Here is an 18,867-nt window from a genome sequence, read left to right as displayed (position 1 = left end):
ATATTTAAATCAATGATTGATTGATAGGGACAAGCATTCAATTTAAATAACCCCATACATAGTTCATAGGTAAGGCTGCCAACTGGATCTAGATTTTCAGGACAGGGTTGATCTAGTCCTAACTTTACCCCAGTGCTGGGAGTTATAGCCTTGCTTTTCAGAGAGTACAATGGGGAAATTAGAACTAAAGTCCCTACATGCAACTGGATAAACCCAGGATTGCATCAACCCTGTCTACATCTGGATCTGGTTGACAGCCTTATTCATGAAGACAAAATTTATGAATATGCCAATGTGAATGACTCATAAGAGCTCACCCAACATAATGGATCTTATTTCCATACTGCCCTATTAATATAAATTCAATTGTCACCCTACCTCTTCATGCCCCCCTCCCATGTATTTTTTGTACCTCTCCACGTAGGCCTACTGCATCAGTCTTGATGTTCTCAAGTATTATTTAAAAATATAGTCATCCAAAAACAAGTTGATAAAAGAAACACGATAATAGAACCCCACATAGTCCATGTTTCGGTCAGAAGGTGGTCTTCCTCAGGGGTCCTATGAAAATATACACTTGAAATAGTATAATGAATATATATAAAGTATAATAAATTATATCTACGATGGAGAGTGAGTAAATGTAGAAATGGTGAAAAGTAGGCGATTTAGTACTGACCACAAAAGGCAATATGATGGTGGTATAGAGAAGGTGACACTAGATGCCATAGAGTGAAAGAAAGGGGATAGTGACCTGTTCTGTTTCCTTTTTTGAGTTGGATTTTCCTGTTTCCGTGAAACACAGAAGTTATCTTTTTCACATTTGCTCATATTCTCAAGTATGCCTGCAGACCTATGATAGTTTTTCTATATGTATAATTTGTTTCTATAAGATCAATTCCTCCTCCGGTTCTTGGGATGTACAGTTTTGGCGTGCAGGAGTTCGTAAAGATTAGCTGCTGGGGATGGAGGAGTTTTCTTGTTCTTATGTCCAATAGGCTGAGATAATTCTGGTATCTGTCTGTTTTTCCAGTTATATGAAAGTTCATGGATGTAAAGTTAATTGATGGCATATGTTATTCTATGCTATTAAAGAACTTTTCAAATAATGTCAATCTCCCACTTCTCTTGCTGATATGCACTAGATTGTTCTCTGCTCGATATTTTGTAAATGCCCTTTCTGCTAAAGTACAATGTTCAGTTATGAAGGTGATTTTAAAGTTTTGCTCAATCTTCCTCTAAGGAAGGTTGCCTCAACACATTTGGGTTACCCAGCACCAGGCTACTGATTTCAATTGGCAGGACCAGGCACTACAAATCCTATAATGCTTTGGGACGTAAGTTCAAAACCAGGACTGCCCAAAATCTCCAGCCTGGAACTGGGTAACTTGGCATCTCTGCTCCTTATTGGAGGATTCCGTGGCCCCCAACAGAGGACAACAACTGAGCTAAAGAAAGATCAAATAGGGAAAGAATTCCATGGCTCATGGCACTAGTTCCCATTCCTAGTTCTGATGACTTGACATCATGACAAAGCAAAAAAATCTGCGACCATGGACACACACACAAAACTCAAGTCAAAAACACATCACTTTTTATTTCTAGTATTCAAATGCTTTGTTGTCCTTATAAAACATGGAAGCAGTGCTTTAGGTATCTGGCCATCTTGCAATGTTGCCTTTGTATTATTTTAACAAAAGAGTTTATTAAAGGGAAACACAAATCTGACACACAAGTAAAACAAAGAGTTCATCGTTCATTCACATATCTCTCCTGTTAGTACTGCCTGGTAAACAACTGGAAATACAGTTCTGGAGCTGAGAATCCAGCGCGCTCATTCAGCACACTCTCATTCACACTCAGTACAATATTACCTAAAGGACAGAAACACAACTTTGATCTGGAGTGCAAAGAAAATAATTAAACAGTGCATTTTGTTATGTTCTTATAAACCTCTAACTTCTTTGTTCTCTGAGTCTTGCCCTTCTCCCTCTCAAAGGTGGGCACAAGTGGCTTGGTAATATCTTATCTGGGAAGCAGCAATCCCGATAAATGGAAATCTGAACCAAGGACAGGCTGAGCTGATCCTGCTGTCTCTCCAACACCTCCACGTACAGGGCTGAATTTAAGATTTTGGTGTCCACAGGCAGAGATCTTCCCTTGGAGAACAAAGAGGGGCTCCCTGTAGACTGAACCAGTTCTATCTCTTTGAAGTGACACTAGTAGATGGCCTGTTCATTACTTTGAGAAAAAAAAAAAAAAAAAAGACTACAAGGTTCATTTGCAGATTTAACCAGCCCCACTGACCTGCTAAATTTGCAGGATTGGTAAATTTAGCAGGGTATGAAAGGGCCAGGCTTCAGATTTATCTGGTTAGTGCTGTTTTTTCAACACTAACCAGCATGCTTTAGGCCAGTGGTCTCAAAATCAAACCCTTTGCAGGGCCACATTTTGGATTTGTAGATATTTGGAGGGCCAAGTTAATGTCTTATTAAAGAAATGACAAGTTTGCATGAGGTAAAACTCTTTATAGTTTATAAATTTTTCCTGTTGGCTAAGTCTTAATAATAATATTGTAATTTATAGCTAAAGACAAGAACGAGAGGGCATTCGGAAAAGCTGAAAGGGGACAGATTCAAAACCAATGCTAGGAAGTTTTTCTTCACCTGGAATGAGCTTCCAGAGGGCGTGATAGGACAGAGTACGGTAATAGGGTTGGAGAAGGGATTGGACAATTTTCTGAAGGAAAAGGAGATAGAGGGGTATAGATAGAGGACTACTACACAGGTCCTGGACCTGTTGGGCCGCCGCGTGAGCGGACTGCTGGGCACGATGGACCTCTGGTCTGACTCAGCATAGGCACTTCTTATGAGTGATCAAGAAACTGTTTTATTTTACTTTTGTGATTACAATAAACATACCGAGGGCCTCAAAATAGTACCTGGCGGGCCGTGGGTTTGAGACCACCGCTCTAGGCTGCCAACCCTAGATTCACAAACAGCAGTTCTAAATCCACCCAATCAAATGTCCTATAGCGTTTTTAGCGCATGCTAAACCTGCTAGAACTAACGCCAGCTCAATGCTGGCGTTAGCGTCTAGAGCGCGTGCTAAAACCGCTATCACAGCTTAGTAAAAGGAGCCCTTAGAATTTTTAAGGCAGCTCTTTGAAAATCAAGGCCTATTTGTCCATAGATGCACTGGGGAAACCAGGATCAGCTCAACCATCCTACTGATCTGGGGCCTTTTGGCACACTTAACATTAAATAAACTGGATCAGAATTAACAAAACCATTAGTTGTTCCCCTTCAGTTCTAATTCTTGTTATTAGACTTTGTTCATGAGGGTACATGGGTGCCGGAAAAGCTTTTCAAAACTCCTACCATTTAACCTCTCCATGCCTCTACTGTTCGTCATCAACAAGACCACCAGGTGTACAAAGGTTGCAAAGTCCTCAGTTTTTAAGTAGACATTTTCCTGCTTTGTTTATGCATAGAAAATGAAGGCCGATATAGATCATATGGCCGACCTAGTCTGTCAAATAGTCTTTTAGTGACTGGCTGAATCAAGTAAAACTGTGATCATCTGCTTCTGTAAAACACAAATGAACTGGGACAAGGGACCTGCAGATTTTTCTTGGAATTTCCCTTCAGTGCAGCAGGCTTTGCTATTTTTTTCAGTCTTGGTCAAACTGGAGACATGCATCTCTTTCCCACATTTTTCTGCTCTGCCAAAAAGTTATTTTAAAATGATTTTGAATGGATTCACTTTAAATAGGGCTGCAAATGCACATCTTTGGTTTTCCAATCTACGGCCATGTTGCTTCCTCCTGCATCACAGAATTTGAGCTCGTTGGCTAAACTGAGAAAGAGGAAGCATGACAAGATGAGTCCTCTCATGAGGACAGATAGGCAGAATTAGGTCCTGGATTTATTCCCACTGTTTACTGCGAAATGAAGCTCCTGTTGCTTTAAATAATATCACAGCTCTATTCCCAAGTAGGCAGAAGGATAAACCTGCACAGGATCAGTGTCAGGATAAGCTCTTCCAGGCTGGCTTTTAGCCTTATGGGCCAGTCTTCATGGGGATAAGAGAACCAGATGATTTTATGCAGTTATCTTTAACCATATTTTCAGGGTGATTTCCCAACTATAATCAGCTGATATCTACACAAACAAAATTTGTCTGGCTAGATGTAGGACTTTTGTTGGTCAAAGTCAGTTGGTTAGTATTGAAACTGTACTGCCGACTAAATTCGGGATCACAGGGTGCACAAATTTAGGTAGTTGTGGGAGGGTGCAAGGGGAATTTTTCCCGATTCAGTTTACGCAGCTCTCTTTTGGTAAATCCATTGCTGCATGCATGCATACCTCGACGGTGTAGAGACAGTTCATAATGCTACATACATCCGGAGTGAAAACCAGAGGAAGCAGCATGGCAATCAGGGATGTGGCATTGCGGAGTCAGAGTCGATAAAAATAGTCCAACACCAGCTTCAAATTAAAAATAACTCTGTATTGCATATTTTCAGTTGACGGCTGGAATTTTTTGGGTTCGGGTTCTTTGTTCAAACTTAAATATATGTTGTGGTCTATTAGTCCTAATTTTGTACATAAAGCAATATCCCATGTTTCTGTAATTAATCAAATTTCTCTTAGATTTACTATGCATCGTTGAAGTTGGTTTGGTGTACCGTCTCCACAGCCCTGACAATGGCCCCAGACTTTAGCAGGTCAATATATTTTGAGAACTGTCTGTTTCTATGAGATATGACTGCTGTAAAAATACAACCTGAAGTAGGACCAAAAATAGAGGCAGGTGCTAATATTCTATTCAGGAAAAGAAGAAAGCCCCAACAGACCAGAATTCAGACCTGGAAAAGAGGGTTTTTTTCAAAGATAGTGTCCCTTTAGCTTAGGAAATGCCCACCGTGGCTATGTTTCACCTATGGTACACCAGCTGCATCTGGGGTTTAGCATACAAACAAATATTGAGAACATAAGAATTGCTGCTGCTTGTTCAAACCAGTGGTCCATCGTGCCGGGCAGTCCGCTCCTGCGGCGGCCCTTAGGTCCAAGACCAGTGCCCTATTTGAGTCTAGCCTTACCTGCGTACATTCTGGTTCAGCAGGAACTTATCTAACCCTTTCTTGAATCCCTGGAGGGTGCTTTCCCCTATAATAGCCTCCAGAAGAGCGTTCCAGATTTCTACCACTCTAGGTGAAGAAGAACTTCCTTATGTTTGTACAGAATCTGTCCCCTTTTAACTTTAGAGAGTGCCCTCTCGTTCTTTCCACCTTGGAGAATGGTTACATTATCAGGAGAGGTTGCAGAGGCACTGAGTTAAATAAATTTATCAAATAGGTAAGTTTTCAATCTTTTCCTTAGGGCAAGGTAGTTCTGTTCAGTCTTTTTATTTTATATCTTTTAGAGTTGGGAATAGGGTCAGGTTATTAGTTTTGTTGGTCCACAGATCTACCTAATAGTTCAATAAACTTGGGGAAGGTATTAGGGGAATCACAATATAGTGTTTTAAATGCTACACAGCATAGTTTGAATTCTATTCGATTTCTATTTTCTATTGGTAACCCGTGTAGTTCTATAAGTAACATAGTAACATAGTAGATGACAGCAGATAAAGACCCGAATGGTCCATCCAGTCTACCCAACCTGATTCAATTTAAATTTTTTTATTTTTTCTTCTTAGCTATTTCTGGGCAAGAATTCAAAGCTTTACCCGGTACTGTGCTTGATTTGCAGTATGTGAATTTTGCTGCACTGTTTACATGAAGATTGACATATTGAAAAATTCTAACCAATTGTATAAAATCTAAAAACAATTCCACACAATTTTAACACAACCGGGTGCTGCAATTTTTCATGTTACCATGGCATAGCCACAGTGAAGAGTGTGTGTGGGGGGGGGGAGGGGGGGCTCAGCCCTCTTACTTTGGGTTCAGACTCCCTCCAAAAAATGTGGCACCTGTGTAGTGGCTGGCGGGGATGCCCAATCCCTACCAGCAGAAGCGGTCTGCAGCAGACCACTTCAGCAGGTGGAGCTTGAACATATGCACCAGCAAAGACAGGATTTAATGCGTGGCTCCCCCCCACCCCCCAAAAAAAGGACTTCTGCATATGCCCCTAATATGTCAATTTTTATGTACCAGTAATCATTTCAAGTAATTGGTTTTATATTTGTTGGTGCATTAGACCCCCTGATTCAGCCTGTATGGGCGAAGGTTTTCATTTACTAGCTGAAAGGATCCCATCTTTGAATAAACTGCTGTAACATATAGTAACATAGTAGATGACGGCAGATAACGACCTGAATAGTCCATCCAGTCTGTCCAACCTGATTCAATTTAAATTTTTTCCTCTTAGCTATTGCTGGGCATGAATCCAAAGCTCTACCCGGTACTGTGCTGGGTACTGCCGAAATCTCCGTTAAAACCTACTCCAGCCCATCTACACCCTCCCAGCCACTGAAGCCCTCCCCAGCCCATCCCCCCACCAAACGGCCAGACACAGACACAGACCGTACAAGTCTGCCCAGTACTGGCCTTAGTTCAATATTTAATATTATTTTCTGATTCTAGATCCTCTGTTTCCAGCTCTGGCTTCTATTAGGTTGGTGCGTTCTTCTTTCTCAGGTTTTGAACAATAAAATGTCCCAGCTTACAATAAAAAGAGATTATGTTCTTACTTTGATAATATCTTTGCCAGTAGCTAGGGATGGTATGCTGATCTGAGCACTGCAGATGTCGATCATACCTTTTGAACACCTCCTCCTTCTTGCTCTCTGCTGCCCCATTCAATTCGTACCAAAGCAAGCAACAGAAGGAGGGATACGGGGCATTCCCCGAAAACAGGAATCTGATCTGCTCATATAAAGTCACCACAAGCAATGACTAAACAGTAATGTATTTAAAATTCTTTAACATTCCTCTGAGAGGAACAAAGAATTCAAGAAACAGGAACATAAAACAGCCTGAAGACTGGTGGAACTTGAGAAGTCCTCCATTGAGAATCTATATCGTACAAACCCTTCCTCTGATGGGCCCAATGGCCATTTATCAGCCTTAGAAGGGAGAGTAGAGGCTAAATTTGCAGTTCCTGCCTCTCCATCTTGTGTTTGCAGCACGTGGTACAAGGGCGCCCATCTGGTGCAAATATGACATAATATAATGGCATTAGGGTTTGAGGACTCCATTCCCTGATGATTTGGAACAAAAATGAGGGTTTTTGTAGAGGTTGGAGAACTTAGGAAAAAAATAACAGGAAAATTTAAGATGGCCTGTGGGTAACATAGTAGATAACGGCAGATAAAAACCCGAATGGTCCATCCAGTCTGCTCAACCTGATTCAATTTAAGTTTTTTTCAATTTTTTCTTCTTAGCTATTTCTGGGCATGGATCCAAAGCTCTACCCAGTACTGTGCTTGGGTTCCAACTGCCAAAATCTCCGTCAAAACCTACTCCAGCCCATCTACACCCTCCCAGCCATTGAAGCCCTCCCCAGCCCATCCTCCACCAAACGGCCATATACAGACAAGACACAGACCGTGCAAGTCTGCCCAGTACTAGCCTTAGTACCTAAAAATGGCTGAAAAACACAAGGCTGGTCAAAAATTTTTTTAAAAAAATAGGATTATAGGGGAGGGGGACCTAAGATTTAACTGCAGAAATAGTCAAAAACCACTTTTGAAGACCTCCCTGATTTTCCCCTTAGGATGACACAGGCTATACTCACAGACCATGTGCTGGAGAAATGGTGCTGCAGCCTGCTTCAGCATCTCTCAGGTGTAGCTGGATCAGGAGAGGCTCTAAGCTTATGGATGGTCAGCTGCCATGCTGAGATGTTCGGGCTACCAGTCAGACCTTGGTTGGATTGATCTTTGACACTCCCCCCCAGACCGCACAACCAAGAGGAGCGGGGAGGCAAAATCGCAGACGGCAGCCTATGCGCCATGTAGAAACGCTGTTAGTCCCTAACAGCTTGTGCACCAGTTCCTGACCAAGTCAGGGAAGCGAGCAATAGCTGAGGGAACGGAGCCTGTGCTCCACAAATCTTCAGCAGGTTGGCTGAGCAGGTCCCCGAAGGAAACAGTCTTGGATATCTGCTCCTCTCCACGCAGGCAGAGAAGTCCCTTCAAGATGGGATCTCTGACAGTACGTGATATTGCGGCGAAGGTGAAAACAACCACAAAATCTTGCAAAACAGTAAAGAATTAAACAGAGCAGATCACCTTCCCCCTTAACATGGGCAGAGGGAGCAATAAAGTATTTAGGAGTCATGGTGCCTAGTGATCTATCCCAACTATATACTTTTTAACATCACTACTCGTGTACGTTTCATGGAACAGAAGCTGTCTGTCTGGAGGGCTTATCCTCTCTCCCTCTCAGGTAAGAATGCATTGTACAATATATTGCTATTGCTCTACTGGCTGTATCTTTTTCAAATGCTGCCTTTAACACTTATGTCTTGAACCCACAAAATTATAATTCAGGCCATAAATAAGTATTTATGGAATAGTAAGAAACCACGGCTGAAATGTAGCGTCGTTGCTCTCCCGAGGAACAGGGAAGGGCTGGGCCTCCTCAATATTCAGTTATTCGCAGTTACATGCCAGCTTCGTCATAGAAATGATTGGTTTAGGGATCTTTCTATCTTCTCTTTCACCCCGGCGGAGAATGCTTATTACACCCCTTCCACTTTAGTGCCTTGTTTCATGCGCCCTGGAAACACTTGCGATCTCTTTTCCAGGCTCACAGGCACAGATCGATGGCCCTATGGTTCAGCATACCCAGTGGCATAGTAAGGAGGGGTGAGGGGGCGGTCATGTTGGTGGGGGCGCTGGTACCCCTCTTCTCCGCCCCCTCTGCTTCTTCCCATTCCTCCCCTCCACGCATACGCCCCCCCCCTTCCTTTCCCCATACCTCTACTTTAAGATTACTCCGCTATGCGACTGGCCTGGAGATGGTTATGTTCATGGTTAAAGATTCAATTTGATTCTTCACCCCTTGCTGCCCATACAGGGTAAGCCTGCCTTTGAACTGTGACGGACTTCTAGAGTATTCCAACATTGGTTGGGGTATCTGCTACCTCCACCAGGTCCTTACTTGGAGCTCTACGACCATTTTTGTCTCTGCAATAGGAATTTTTGTTACCAACTCATGACTCCTATGTTCACTGGCAACTGCGCCATTACATACTCTTCTTGCCGTCTGCATCCTCGATGTTAGAATCTTACGAATTGAAAAAGGCTCTTTGCTTAGATGCACAAAACACTGTTCCTTTACGGTTCCACCATAAAAGTCGGCAGGAATTGCTACCCGATTATGACTACTTGCTTCTAAGAACACAATTCGATAGTGACATAAGGAAGTATTTCTTCACAGAAAGGGTTGTAGATCACTGGAACAAGCTTCCAGAGCAGGTGATCAAGGCCACCAGCGTTATTGACTTTAAGAATAAATGGGATGCCCTAGTAGGATCCTTACGAGGGTCGAGTTAAGGAACTAGGTCATTAGTACTCAGACTTAATGGGGTGGGTCAGTAGAGTGGGCAGACTTGATGGGCTATAGCCCTTTTCTGCCGTCATCTTTCTATGTTTCTATGTTTCTAATGGTCAGCAGGCTTAGCAATCGATAAGCTTAAACAATACCTTCATATGATGTCTCATTTACACCTCTCAGTTATAAGCTGGCTATGCGATATTATATCTCGCCTAGCCGTGCCCAAAGCATGACCCTTCGTACAGACTCCAAGTACTTGAAATGTAAAAACTCTAACGCTACCTTGGGTCATATGTTTTAGTTTTGCCCAGCTGTCTAGTGCTTTTGGAAGCAGATTGTGCAACTTATCTTTGTCTTGCGGCAGACGTGCTGTACTTTAACCCCTATGATAATTTTTTCCCAATGCCCATTAGTCGCGCCTGTACCCAAGGGTATGTGAGCTTTCCTCAAAATAGCTCTTTTCTTAGGCATTAAGGCTATACTACTGCGATGGCTCAACCCAGAGACTTCCACTTTGGCGCAATGGAGGGCGCTTCTTATACAACACTTACAAATGGAACAGCGAACAGTACCCAACTTAGACACCCCTGGTGGCAGAAGGTTACAGTCTACCTGGGAGCCTTTTTGGAACTCCTTAACACCGACGGCCCACAGCAGATTACGAAACCTATAACCAAGATACATCATCTATCATTCTTTATCAGAGCAAGCTAGAATGCTTTTGGCTATTAGGGGACGGGAGGGGGGAGAAAATATACAGTAAAACAGTTGGCTTTAGTGTATTCTGTGCATGTTGCGGACGTTATACTTCATTCTTTGATATTGTTGCTACATGTATGGTTTGCTGCTTTATCTCAATAAAATATATATTAAAAAAAAACAAAAAAAGAGCAGATCAGATGGACACCTTCATGTTCACTTGCAGAAGGAATTGAAGGGGCGGAAGAGAGCAGGGAGAAGGTGTTCAAAAGCTGAGACTGACATCTTCTGCAGTGTGCATACCCAGTGGCATAGTAAGGAGGGGTGAGGGGGCGGTCATGTTGGTGGGGCGCCGGTACCCCTCTTCTCCGCCCCCTCTGCTTCTTCCCATTCCTCCCCTCCACGCATACGCCCCCCTTCCTTTCCCCATACCTCTACTTTAAGTTGTTGTTCGTGGGGGTCAACAACTTGCTCTTCGTGACCCCGTTGGCTCTCCTGCTGACATCACCTCCGGGTGCCATGCATAGGAAGTGACATCAGAAGGAGAGCGGGAGGGGTTGCGAGGAGCACGTGACCACAGCGAGCAACAACTTCAACTAGAGGTACAAGGGAAGGGGGGGCACGCACAGCAGGTGGGGGCGGGGAGGGGCGCCATTGCCCCAGGCGTCTCTCACTCTCACTACGCCACTGAGCATACCATCCCTATTGCACTGGAAACAGCATTTATCAGAACGCCATCAGATCACTAACACAAGCCTCAAATTCCTTCTGCACGCCTACTGTCCCCCAACAAACCACAATCACTATTCATAAACACCCTCCCTAAAATGTTCTGTTACTTCTGCTCCCTAAAAAGTGCTTTAGACGTCCCAGCCTGATCTCATCCCTGCACAAATCTATAATAAAATATACAGTGTATTTCATAGGTGCAGCCCTATATTTTGCACGTTGACTGTTGAGTAAGGTATTAGCAAAGCTGAGGTTGGAGTGGAGAGCTGACAGAGTAAGATCATCAGCCATCCGCCTGAGATCCAAGTATTCTTTAGAGTGTACATGCATGCAGTCTTGGGAACTCAGGCTGAGAGGCCAGAAGAGTGCTAAACTCTGCTCGCCCACCTTCATTTCTGAGGGAAGAAGAATGGTGACCGATGGCCTTGGCTTCTAATATTGTTCTTTTGGTGCAGTCAGTGAGGTTCTTGGTCCTCTTGGGATTCAGCTTTGGTGTGCGCCAGGTTGGGTTGTGTATTTGGAGAGGGCTTGGGGTCTACACATTGTTCAGCTGTTATTAGGAGGGAGCTAGGGATGGTTCCCTCCTTTGAGCACCCTAGACATGAGGCGCGTTGTTTTCCTGAGGAGGGTGAAAGGCGAATCCATAGAATGCAAACTGCACAGTTATACTGTCTGACGGACATTCATGCAGGTAAGTCGATGCAAGAGTGGTTTATAATCACCGCCTGCAGGACTCATCTGTGGAAAGAGAGAAATGGAAGATTGGAGTGAACAGAACAAAGAACTTGGGCTCATGCACTCAGAAACATTCACCAAAATTATGTACCATACCACATAGGATAAGATCACTTAAGTTCCCTGTACTCTAACAAGACTTTAAATTTGGAGGCCAGAAACAGCATCATCCAGTGACATTGTAAGGAGTAGGTAGGGGGAGAGGGCAGATTGCCCCAGGCACTGTCTTGGTTGGGGCACTGGCACCTCTCCACCCTCCCCATACCTCTTGAAATGTTCGCCAGCACGAGCACCATCTCCCATCTCATGCTCTTGCCACCTTAGCTCCCTTCTGATGTCACTTCCTGGTCGCAGAAGGAAGCCAAGGCCGGCATGAGCAGGAGGTGGAAAAGAGGCACTCGCACCAGCAAACATTTCAAGAGGTAAGTGGGGGGAAGAGGGTGCTTGAGTGGTGGGGGAAGAACAGGGAAGGGGGGAGGGACACGTGGCATGAGATGCTGGGACCTCCCTCCCTTACGACACCACTGGTGTCATTTTCTGAATTATCCCTTACACTACAATGTTGTGTATAAAGGCAGCAGAAAATGCACGCTTCCCTTCATGTACGGTAATGTGAAAATGTCTGTAGTTCACTCTAGTGACCACAAGGTGTCGCTCTTATTAAGAGCAACTATAATGCAGAAGTGTTATATTTCAGCAAACCATTTGTGTGTGGGGTGCTACCGCAGGATAAAAGGGCAGTGAAATGACTTATTAGACATTTAGAAGAGACTTGGACAAACCAGATTTTACTTAATTCCAGGCTGGGTCTTCTAATCATACCTTCACTATATATCCCTACTCCTATCTGCTCTTTTGTTCTGGAGATGTCAAACTGTGTTCCCCCCCCTCCCCCCGAGTCAAGCTGTAACTAAAGGTAGCCAGAGGAGCTGCTACTCAGGACATAAAGCCACTTGGGGATAAAAAAAGGACTAAAATGCAAATGTGGCATGGCCAAGAATAAAATGCCAGGAAGGATGCCATTGTCCTACCATCCAGACTGAAGGGGGGAGGGGAGATAAGAGAGAGAAAATGACTGGAACTGGAGAGCCATAGAACAGAAGCTGGGAATCAGGGTAGCAGCACAGTCACAGGTACTAAAATGCCTGACTTGAGACCTTCTCTGGAGATGACAGCCTCTGCCCATCTCTGAAGCTCTCTGAAGGTGATAGATTCTGTATCCCTGTGCCTATTCTTAGTCTTTCAGTGCCCTACTGGTGACAGTCTCTGTGCCCATTTTCTGAAGGTGACAAGAATCTATATCCCTGTCTCCATTTTGAGGCATCCTGTCTCCAGTGTCTTAGAAGTGACAGATCTGTGTTCCTGTGCACATCTCCTGAGCCCCTCCTCCCCTAGAGATGGCAGACTCTCTGTCTCCACTACTCCTTAGCTCTCAAACTCACCCACAATGAGAGTTTTGGTGCGCATGATATGTAGGGTCTCTTCTTCCTCTTCTTCTTCCTCTGTCTGGAGCTGGGCTGGGGTCTCTACCTCCTCGGGTGGACCATACTCTTCCAGTAGGGAGCTCTCCGAGGGGTATTCATAAGTGCTCTCCAGCCTGCTCTCGCTGAAGGAGATCTTCAACTGCAAAGGGATGAGAAAGGCACAGCATGCTGGATGAAGGAGCAAAACATTTTCCCTAGGATAATTTATTTATAATCTTATATATATAATATATATATACTAGTATTTTAGCCCGTTACATTAACAGGTGCTAGAATATATGCCTGTCTGTCTGTCTTTATTTCTGTCTGTCTCTTCCTCCCGCTGTCTTTCTTTCTGTCTGTCTCTGTTTCTGACCCCTTTGTCTGTCTTTCTGTGTATCTCCCTGCCCCTATGTCTTTCTTCTTTTCTTTCTGTCTCCCTTCCTCCCTCTGTCTGTCTATCTGTCTGTCCAAAGCAGCATTCTCTCCCCTTCCATTTCCCTCCCCCCACACCACTTCCCTGTGCAGCAGCATTAGCGTTTCCTCTACCCCCATTTCCCTTCCCGCGGTCCCGACTACGAACCTGGTGATTCCAGAGTGTGCAGCAGTATTCACACGCTGCTTCGGGTCCTTCTACTGCCCTGATTTTCTCTGGCACGTCCCTGATGACATCATCAGAGACGCAGCAGAACAAATCAGGGCAGTAAAAGTGCAGGAGGCGCTCTTTGTGTCCCAGTCCCGGCTTGTGGAGGTGATCGTCGGCTGGTGACGTACAACGCGCATGCGCACTCTCGCCTAGCGCGACTGATCAGATCTCAGGGAACACGCGGCGAGAGTGCGCATGCGCGGCTAGCATTTTATTATTATAGATATATATATATATACACATACACACACACTCATCTTTGGAAAGTCAAGATGGTGTTTACAGTAATAAACAACAAATAATCATAGCAATTTTAGCAATACAAACAATTTAAACAGAAACAAATAAACATTGCTTTAATTATTTTTTTTAAATAGAGGGATCTCCTTTTTGAGCACCTCAGGGAGCTCATTCTACCATTTCATTGCCCCTACTCTAAAACCTTTCCTTCACCAAACCTCCTTCTCATTACATCTGTACTGGGGTAATTAGCTGATTATTTTGCATTGAACACAAAAATTGAATTTTGAGTATATAACAATTTAGGCATCTGGTTTTTTAACACTTTTAAAAATAATACTAATAATTGGTGGAATGAGGCATTATGACATCACAATATCAGCTCTGGATACCAGAGACTGTCATTCTTCAGTGTCTATTTCAACCTCGAACCTTCTACACCAGCATTCTTCAAAGCAAAGCTTTGGTCAGTGGTTGTGGTCATTCATACTCTGATTCTTCCCTCTCTACTTAAAGAATGACATGAAGATGGTTTCCCACGGTTATCTGCGGGGACGGGGACGGTGATGAATTTTGTCACCGTGTCATTCTCTACCTTCAATCACTTAATTAGACTTTGAAGGAAGTGGTCCCATTCAGCAATTATTTAATTCCGCTTTTATTTTTTGAAGCAGTTTTTTTAGTTTGGCAGCATACCTGCACACACAATCACAGTGGTCACCTTGTTTTCTGCGGCCAGCAGCCGCCGCGGCTGACATCCGCCTCGGGGGATTCTCACGCATGCGCACTCCTACCTGCGGTGCCCTACAGCGCACGGAAAACGGGAGCACGCAGGTGGGAGTGCGCATTTGCGCTTAGGGCTTTATTATATTAGATATTAGGAAAACTAATTATTTTAGGGGCGTGGTATATTTTGGGGTGGGTGCTTTTGGGAGGTCTGTTCTTTTATTAATGAACTTCTTTTCTAGGTGTTTTTATTTATATTTTAAATTGTACACTGCTGAATGAGCTCGGTCTTAATAGCAGTATATAAAGTAAAATAAACTTGTAAGGAATGACGTGGAGGAGGGCGGAGCTTATCTAAGATGGCGGCTTGAAACAACGCGGAGACGCTGTCGGCAGGGGAAGCATTTTTCCTTAATTTACCTGATGGTAAAAAGAAAATCAAAACCCCGGGTTTTCCTGGGTGAATCTTCATTGCCTGCTGGGCCGATGGACGCCTTTGTGGAGCGTAGTGCCCGAACTCAGCTACCGGAGGAATTCCTGGCAGGAGGAAACGCGCTGGCTGAGGCATGCGGTCACTCCATTCAGGACACCACCTTATCCCCGGAGGAGCGGAGCCCACCAGTACGTCCCGAGGCGACGGAGGTGCAGTTGGAGGCGGGGCCGGCCCGAGACATTCCCCTGATGCACCACCAGAGCGGGGAATCCAAATCTGAGTGGTCTCAGGAGAAAATTCCAACATTATCGGTGGGGGAAGTGGATACAACACACGGTGACGAGGTTACAAAGATTCCAATGATAGCTGCTGCTCAAGGAAATGCGATTGCGGGGGAGGTCAGGATGGAAGTTGCTCCACTGCAGAGACCTAAAGTCTTTACCATAGAAACGATATGGGAAGCTATTTCCAACCTTCAGTCTTCTTTGGGCAATCAAATGCAGCAATTATCCAACCGGTGTACATCAGTGCTATCTGAACACTTGGAATTAAAGAACAAAATCTCAAGCTTGGAAAGCAAGTCGTTAAGACTGTGAGCCAGGCTGAAATCCTTGGAGGCACAATCCCTAGTCTGGATTAAAGACAGTGGCAATTTGCATTTCAAGTATAAAATGCTAGAAAATGCAGTTTTGTGCACTTGATGTAAAATATGAAAATGAATAAAGAATATTTAAAAAAAAAAAAATGAAGATATAATCTTAGGGTTATAAATTTCCCCAAAGTTGTGTCTATCCCTGCATTGGATATGTTTAAAAGGTATTTGATTGTTCTTAGACTTTACATTCCACCGGAATGTGCAGCCCGGATGGGGATTACTGCGTCGCATTCTTGCCCGAAATGCAATCAGGCTCACGCATCTTTGAGTCACATGTTTTGGGCCTGCCCCGCAGTCCAACAGTTTTGGAGACATCTTGGCCTATATACCACATCGCTTTGGGGGATGGCGATGGCTTCCGCAACCGAGGGCGTTATTTGGATTTTATAATATAGCCTCGCCCAAACTCAGGGGAATGTCAGCATTTATCTCCAGAGCCCTTCTGATGGGGAAAAAAGCCATCCTCACCAACTGGCTCTCCCGTGATCCCCCCTCATATGCACCATGGAGATCCCTAATGATAGTGCACGCAACACTGGAGAGACACTTGGCCCGGGTCGCAAATTTTGTCAGGTGTGGGAGCACTTCTGGCAGGACCTCACACCGCGTGCTCGCAGTAGACTTTTGAATCTTTAAGATTTGATTCCCACTCTCAGCTGTTGGACTGGCCATGGATTCTTGGGGAGGGGAGGGGAGGGAGGGAGGGGAGGGGAGGGAGGGATGGGAGGGGAACTGATTATATTGTTGAAAATGTTATTTCCTGACTGGTACTACTGTTTGTATTTGCTTCTTACTGCTGGAATAATAAAAATCATTTAAACATAAAAGGTATTTGAGAGAAATTTTGAAAGTACCAGAGACATCATATCCGCCTATATCCAAAATTTATCACCTGCCTAATAAGGCTAAATCTCAGAGTCCTAACCAGCAGAATCTTTCTGCCGATAGTTTGGACTTGACTAATTTATTGGAGAGGTCGGAAATGGATGTCCAGGTACCAGCAACATTACTTGTTTCTTTTGCTATTGATTCGGACAGGGAATGGTTGCTAAAACTTTTCTTCCGATATAGAGAGGTTCTCTTTATGACTTATAAAGTGAGAATGTACCCAGACGTATCTAGGGCGACTCAGAAAAAGAGAAAACAGTGTTTGCTTTTAAGACCGCAGGCCTTGCAGTTAGGAGCGACTTTTGTCCTGCGTTACCCTTGCAAATGTGTATTAATATATCAGCAGAACAGATATGTTTTTTACGAACCGCAATTATCTAAGTTTATTGTTTCTAAAGGGTCAGATAACATCATCCAATAATTCTGCTCAATGATAAATGGTTCTGGGACTATCAAGCTGAGTCTTTGCTTTCCTTTTCGCTTTAGTTTTCTTTATAATGTTTCTCAGTCAATTCTTTAGCTCCGTTCTCTGTAATTGTGGACTAACCATACCTTGATAAGTTGTTATTATCCTAAAAGTAGGGATCATGTGTTTTTGACCCTTTATGATGAATTTGTTTCAGTTCATTGTACTTTTTTCTTTTGACTGATAATGTTGTCAAACGTTTGAAAATTATAAAAAAAGAATTAAAAAAAAAATAAACTTGTAAGATATGTTTTAGCACAATGGCATATAGCAAAGACGATAAAGCTGTGATTATATTTTTGTGACAAAATAAGGCAAAGGGTGCAAAGTGTTTGCTAAGGAAGTTTCCTAATAGAGGTTGGACTAGTGAACTTTCAAACGTCACACTAAGTGACCCTTTTCCAAAGCCATTGGAGCGAGTCCCGGCGTGGCAAATGCGACAAAGCCCACAGAAATTAAATGGGCTTCGTTCCATTTGCCATGCCAGGAATCGCTACTGAGGCTTTGTATAAGGGGCCCTAAGTATTTCAATCAGTAAATGGCAAACTGTGTGCTGCAGCAAGATAGGAGCCAACACTTCTCCTCCTCTCTGCCCCCCCCCCCCTCCATGATGATGGAAGGATTTCCAAAGCACAGCAGTTTCTTCGGGTTTTGGAAGGCCCCCGAGCTCAGAACCGCATCTACAGGGCCTCTGAGTATTCACAGATGTTGGTGTAATGACATCACACACACACGTGGGTGACATCACTGTTTGCCGCCTGCGCTTTCTCAGAGGCCCTGTAGACGCAGCCCCAAGTTTAGTGTGCCATGGTTTAAACAATTGCAAAGTATTTTGAAAGTATGTAATGAGTCCTGGACACAGCATTCTGGCTATTTCAGTGTGCATTCTATAGAATAGTAACATACATAGTAACATAGTAGATGACGGCAGATAAAGACCCGAATGGTCCATCCAGTCTGCCCAACCTGATTCAATTTAAATTTTTTAAATTTTCTTCTTATCTATTTCTGGGCAAGAATCCAAAGCTTTACCCTGTACCGTGCTTGGGTTCCAACTGCCGAAATCTCTGTTAAGACTTACTCCAGCCCATCTAAACCCTCCCAGCCATTGAAGCCCTCCCCAGCCCATCCTCCACCAAATGGCCATACACAGACACAGACCGTGCAAGTCTGCCCAGTAACTGGCCTAGTTCAATATTTAATATTATTTTCCAATTCTAAATCTTCTGTGTTCATCCCACGCTTCTTTGAACTCAGTCACAGTTTTACTCTCCACCACCTCTCTCGGGAGCGCATTCCAGGCATCCACCACCCTCTCCGTAAAGTAGAATTTCCTAACATTGCCCCTGAATCAACCACCCCTCAACCTCAAATTATGTGCTCTGGTTTTACCATTTTCCTTTCTCTGGAAAAGATTTTGTTCTACGTTAATACCCTTCAAGTATTTGAACGTCTGAATCATATCTCCCCTGTCTCTCCTTTCCCAGTCTAGGGTATACATATTCAAGGCTTCCCGTCTCTCCTCATACGTCTTCTGGCACAAGCCTCCTATCATTTTCGTCGCCCTCCTCTGGACCGCCTCAAGTCTTCTTACGTCCTTCGCCAGATACGGTCTCCAAAACTGAACACAATACTATCAGTTAGGCATGCGAGGTGCCATATTTAGGGGCGCCCAT

General features: G+C 43.9%; 1 protein-coding gene across 1 annotated transcript in view; it reads right to left on the bottom strand.

Moving 5' to 3' along the window:
• Positions 1–7,480: 7,480 nt before the first annotated feature.
• PPP1R18 (protein phosphatase 1 regulatory subunit 18) overlaps positions 7,481–18,867 on the bottom strand; it is a 37,681-nt gene continuing 26,294 nt past the window's right edge. Inside the window, exons 2-3 of the mRNA XM_033916133.1 lie at positions 13,117–13,297; positions 7,481–11,677 (exon numbers count right to left, since the gene is read on the bottom strand). Coding sequence (XP_033772024.1) covers positions 11,658–11,677; positions 13,117–13,297 — 201 coding nt within the window. The 3' untranslated portion in view covers positions 7,481–11,657. The remainder of the gene's footprint in view (positions 11,678–13,116; positions 13,298–18,867) is intronic.

Source organism: Geotrypetes seraphini, chromosome 12 (assembly GCF_902459505.1).
Source record: "Geotrypetes seraphini chromosome 12, aGeoSer1.1, whole genome shotgun sequence".
Lineage (NCBI taxonomy): Eukaryota > Metazoa > Chordata > Amphibia > Gymnophiona > Dermophiidae > Geotrypetes > Geotrypetes seraphini.
Note: the sequence above shows the minus strand (reverse complement) of the source record. Positions and strands in the feature narration are given on the sequence as shown.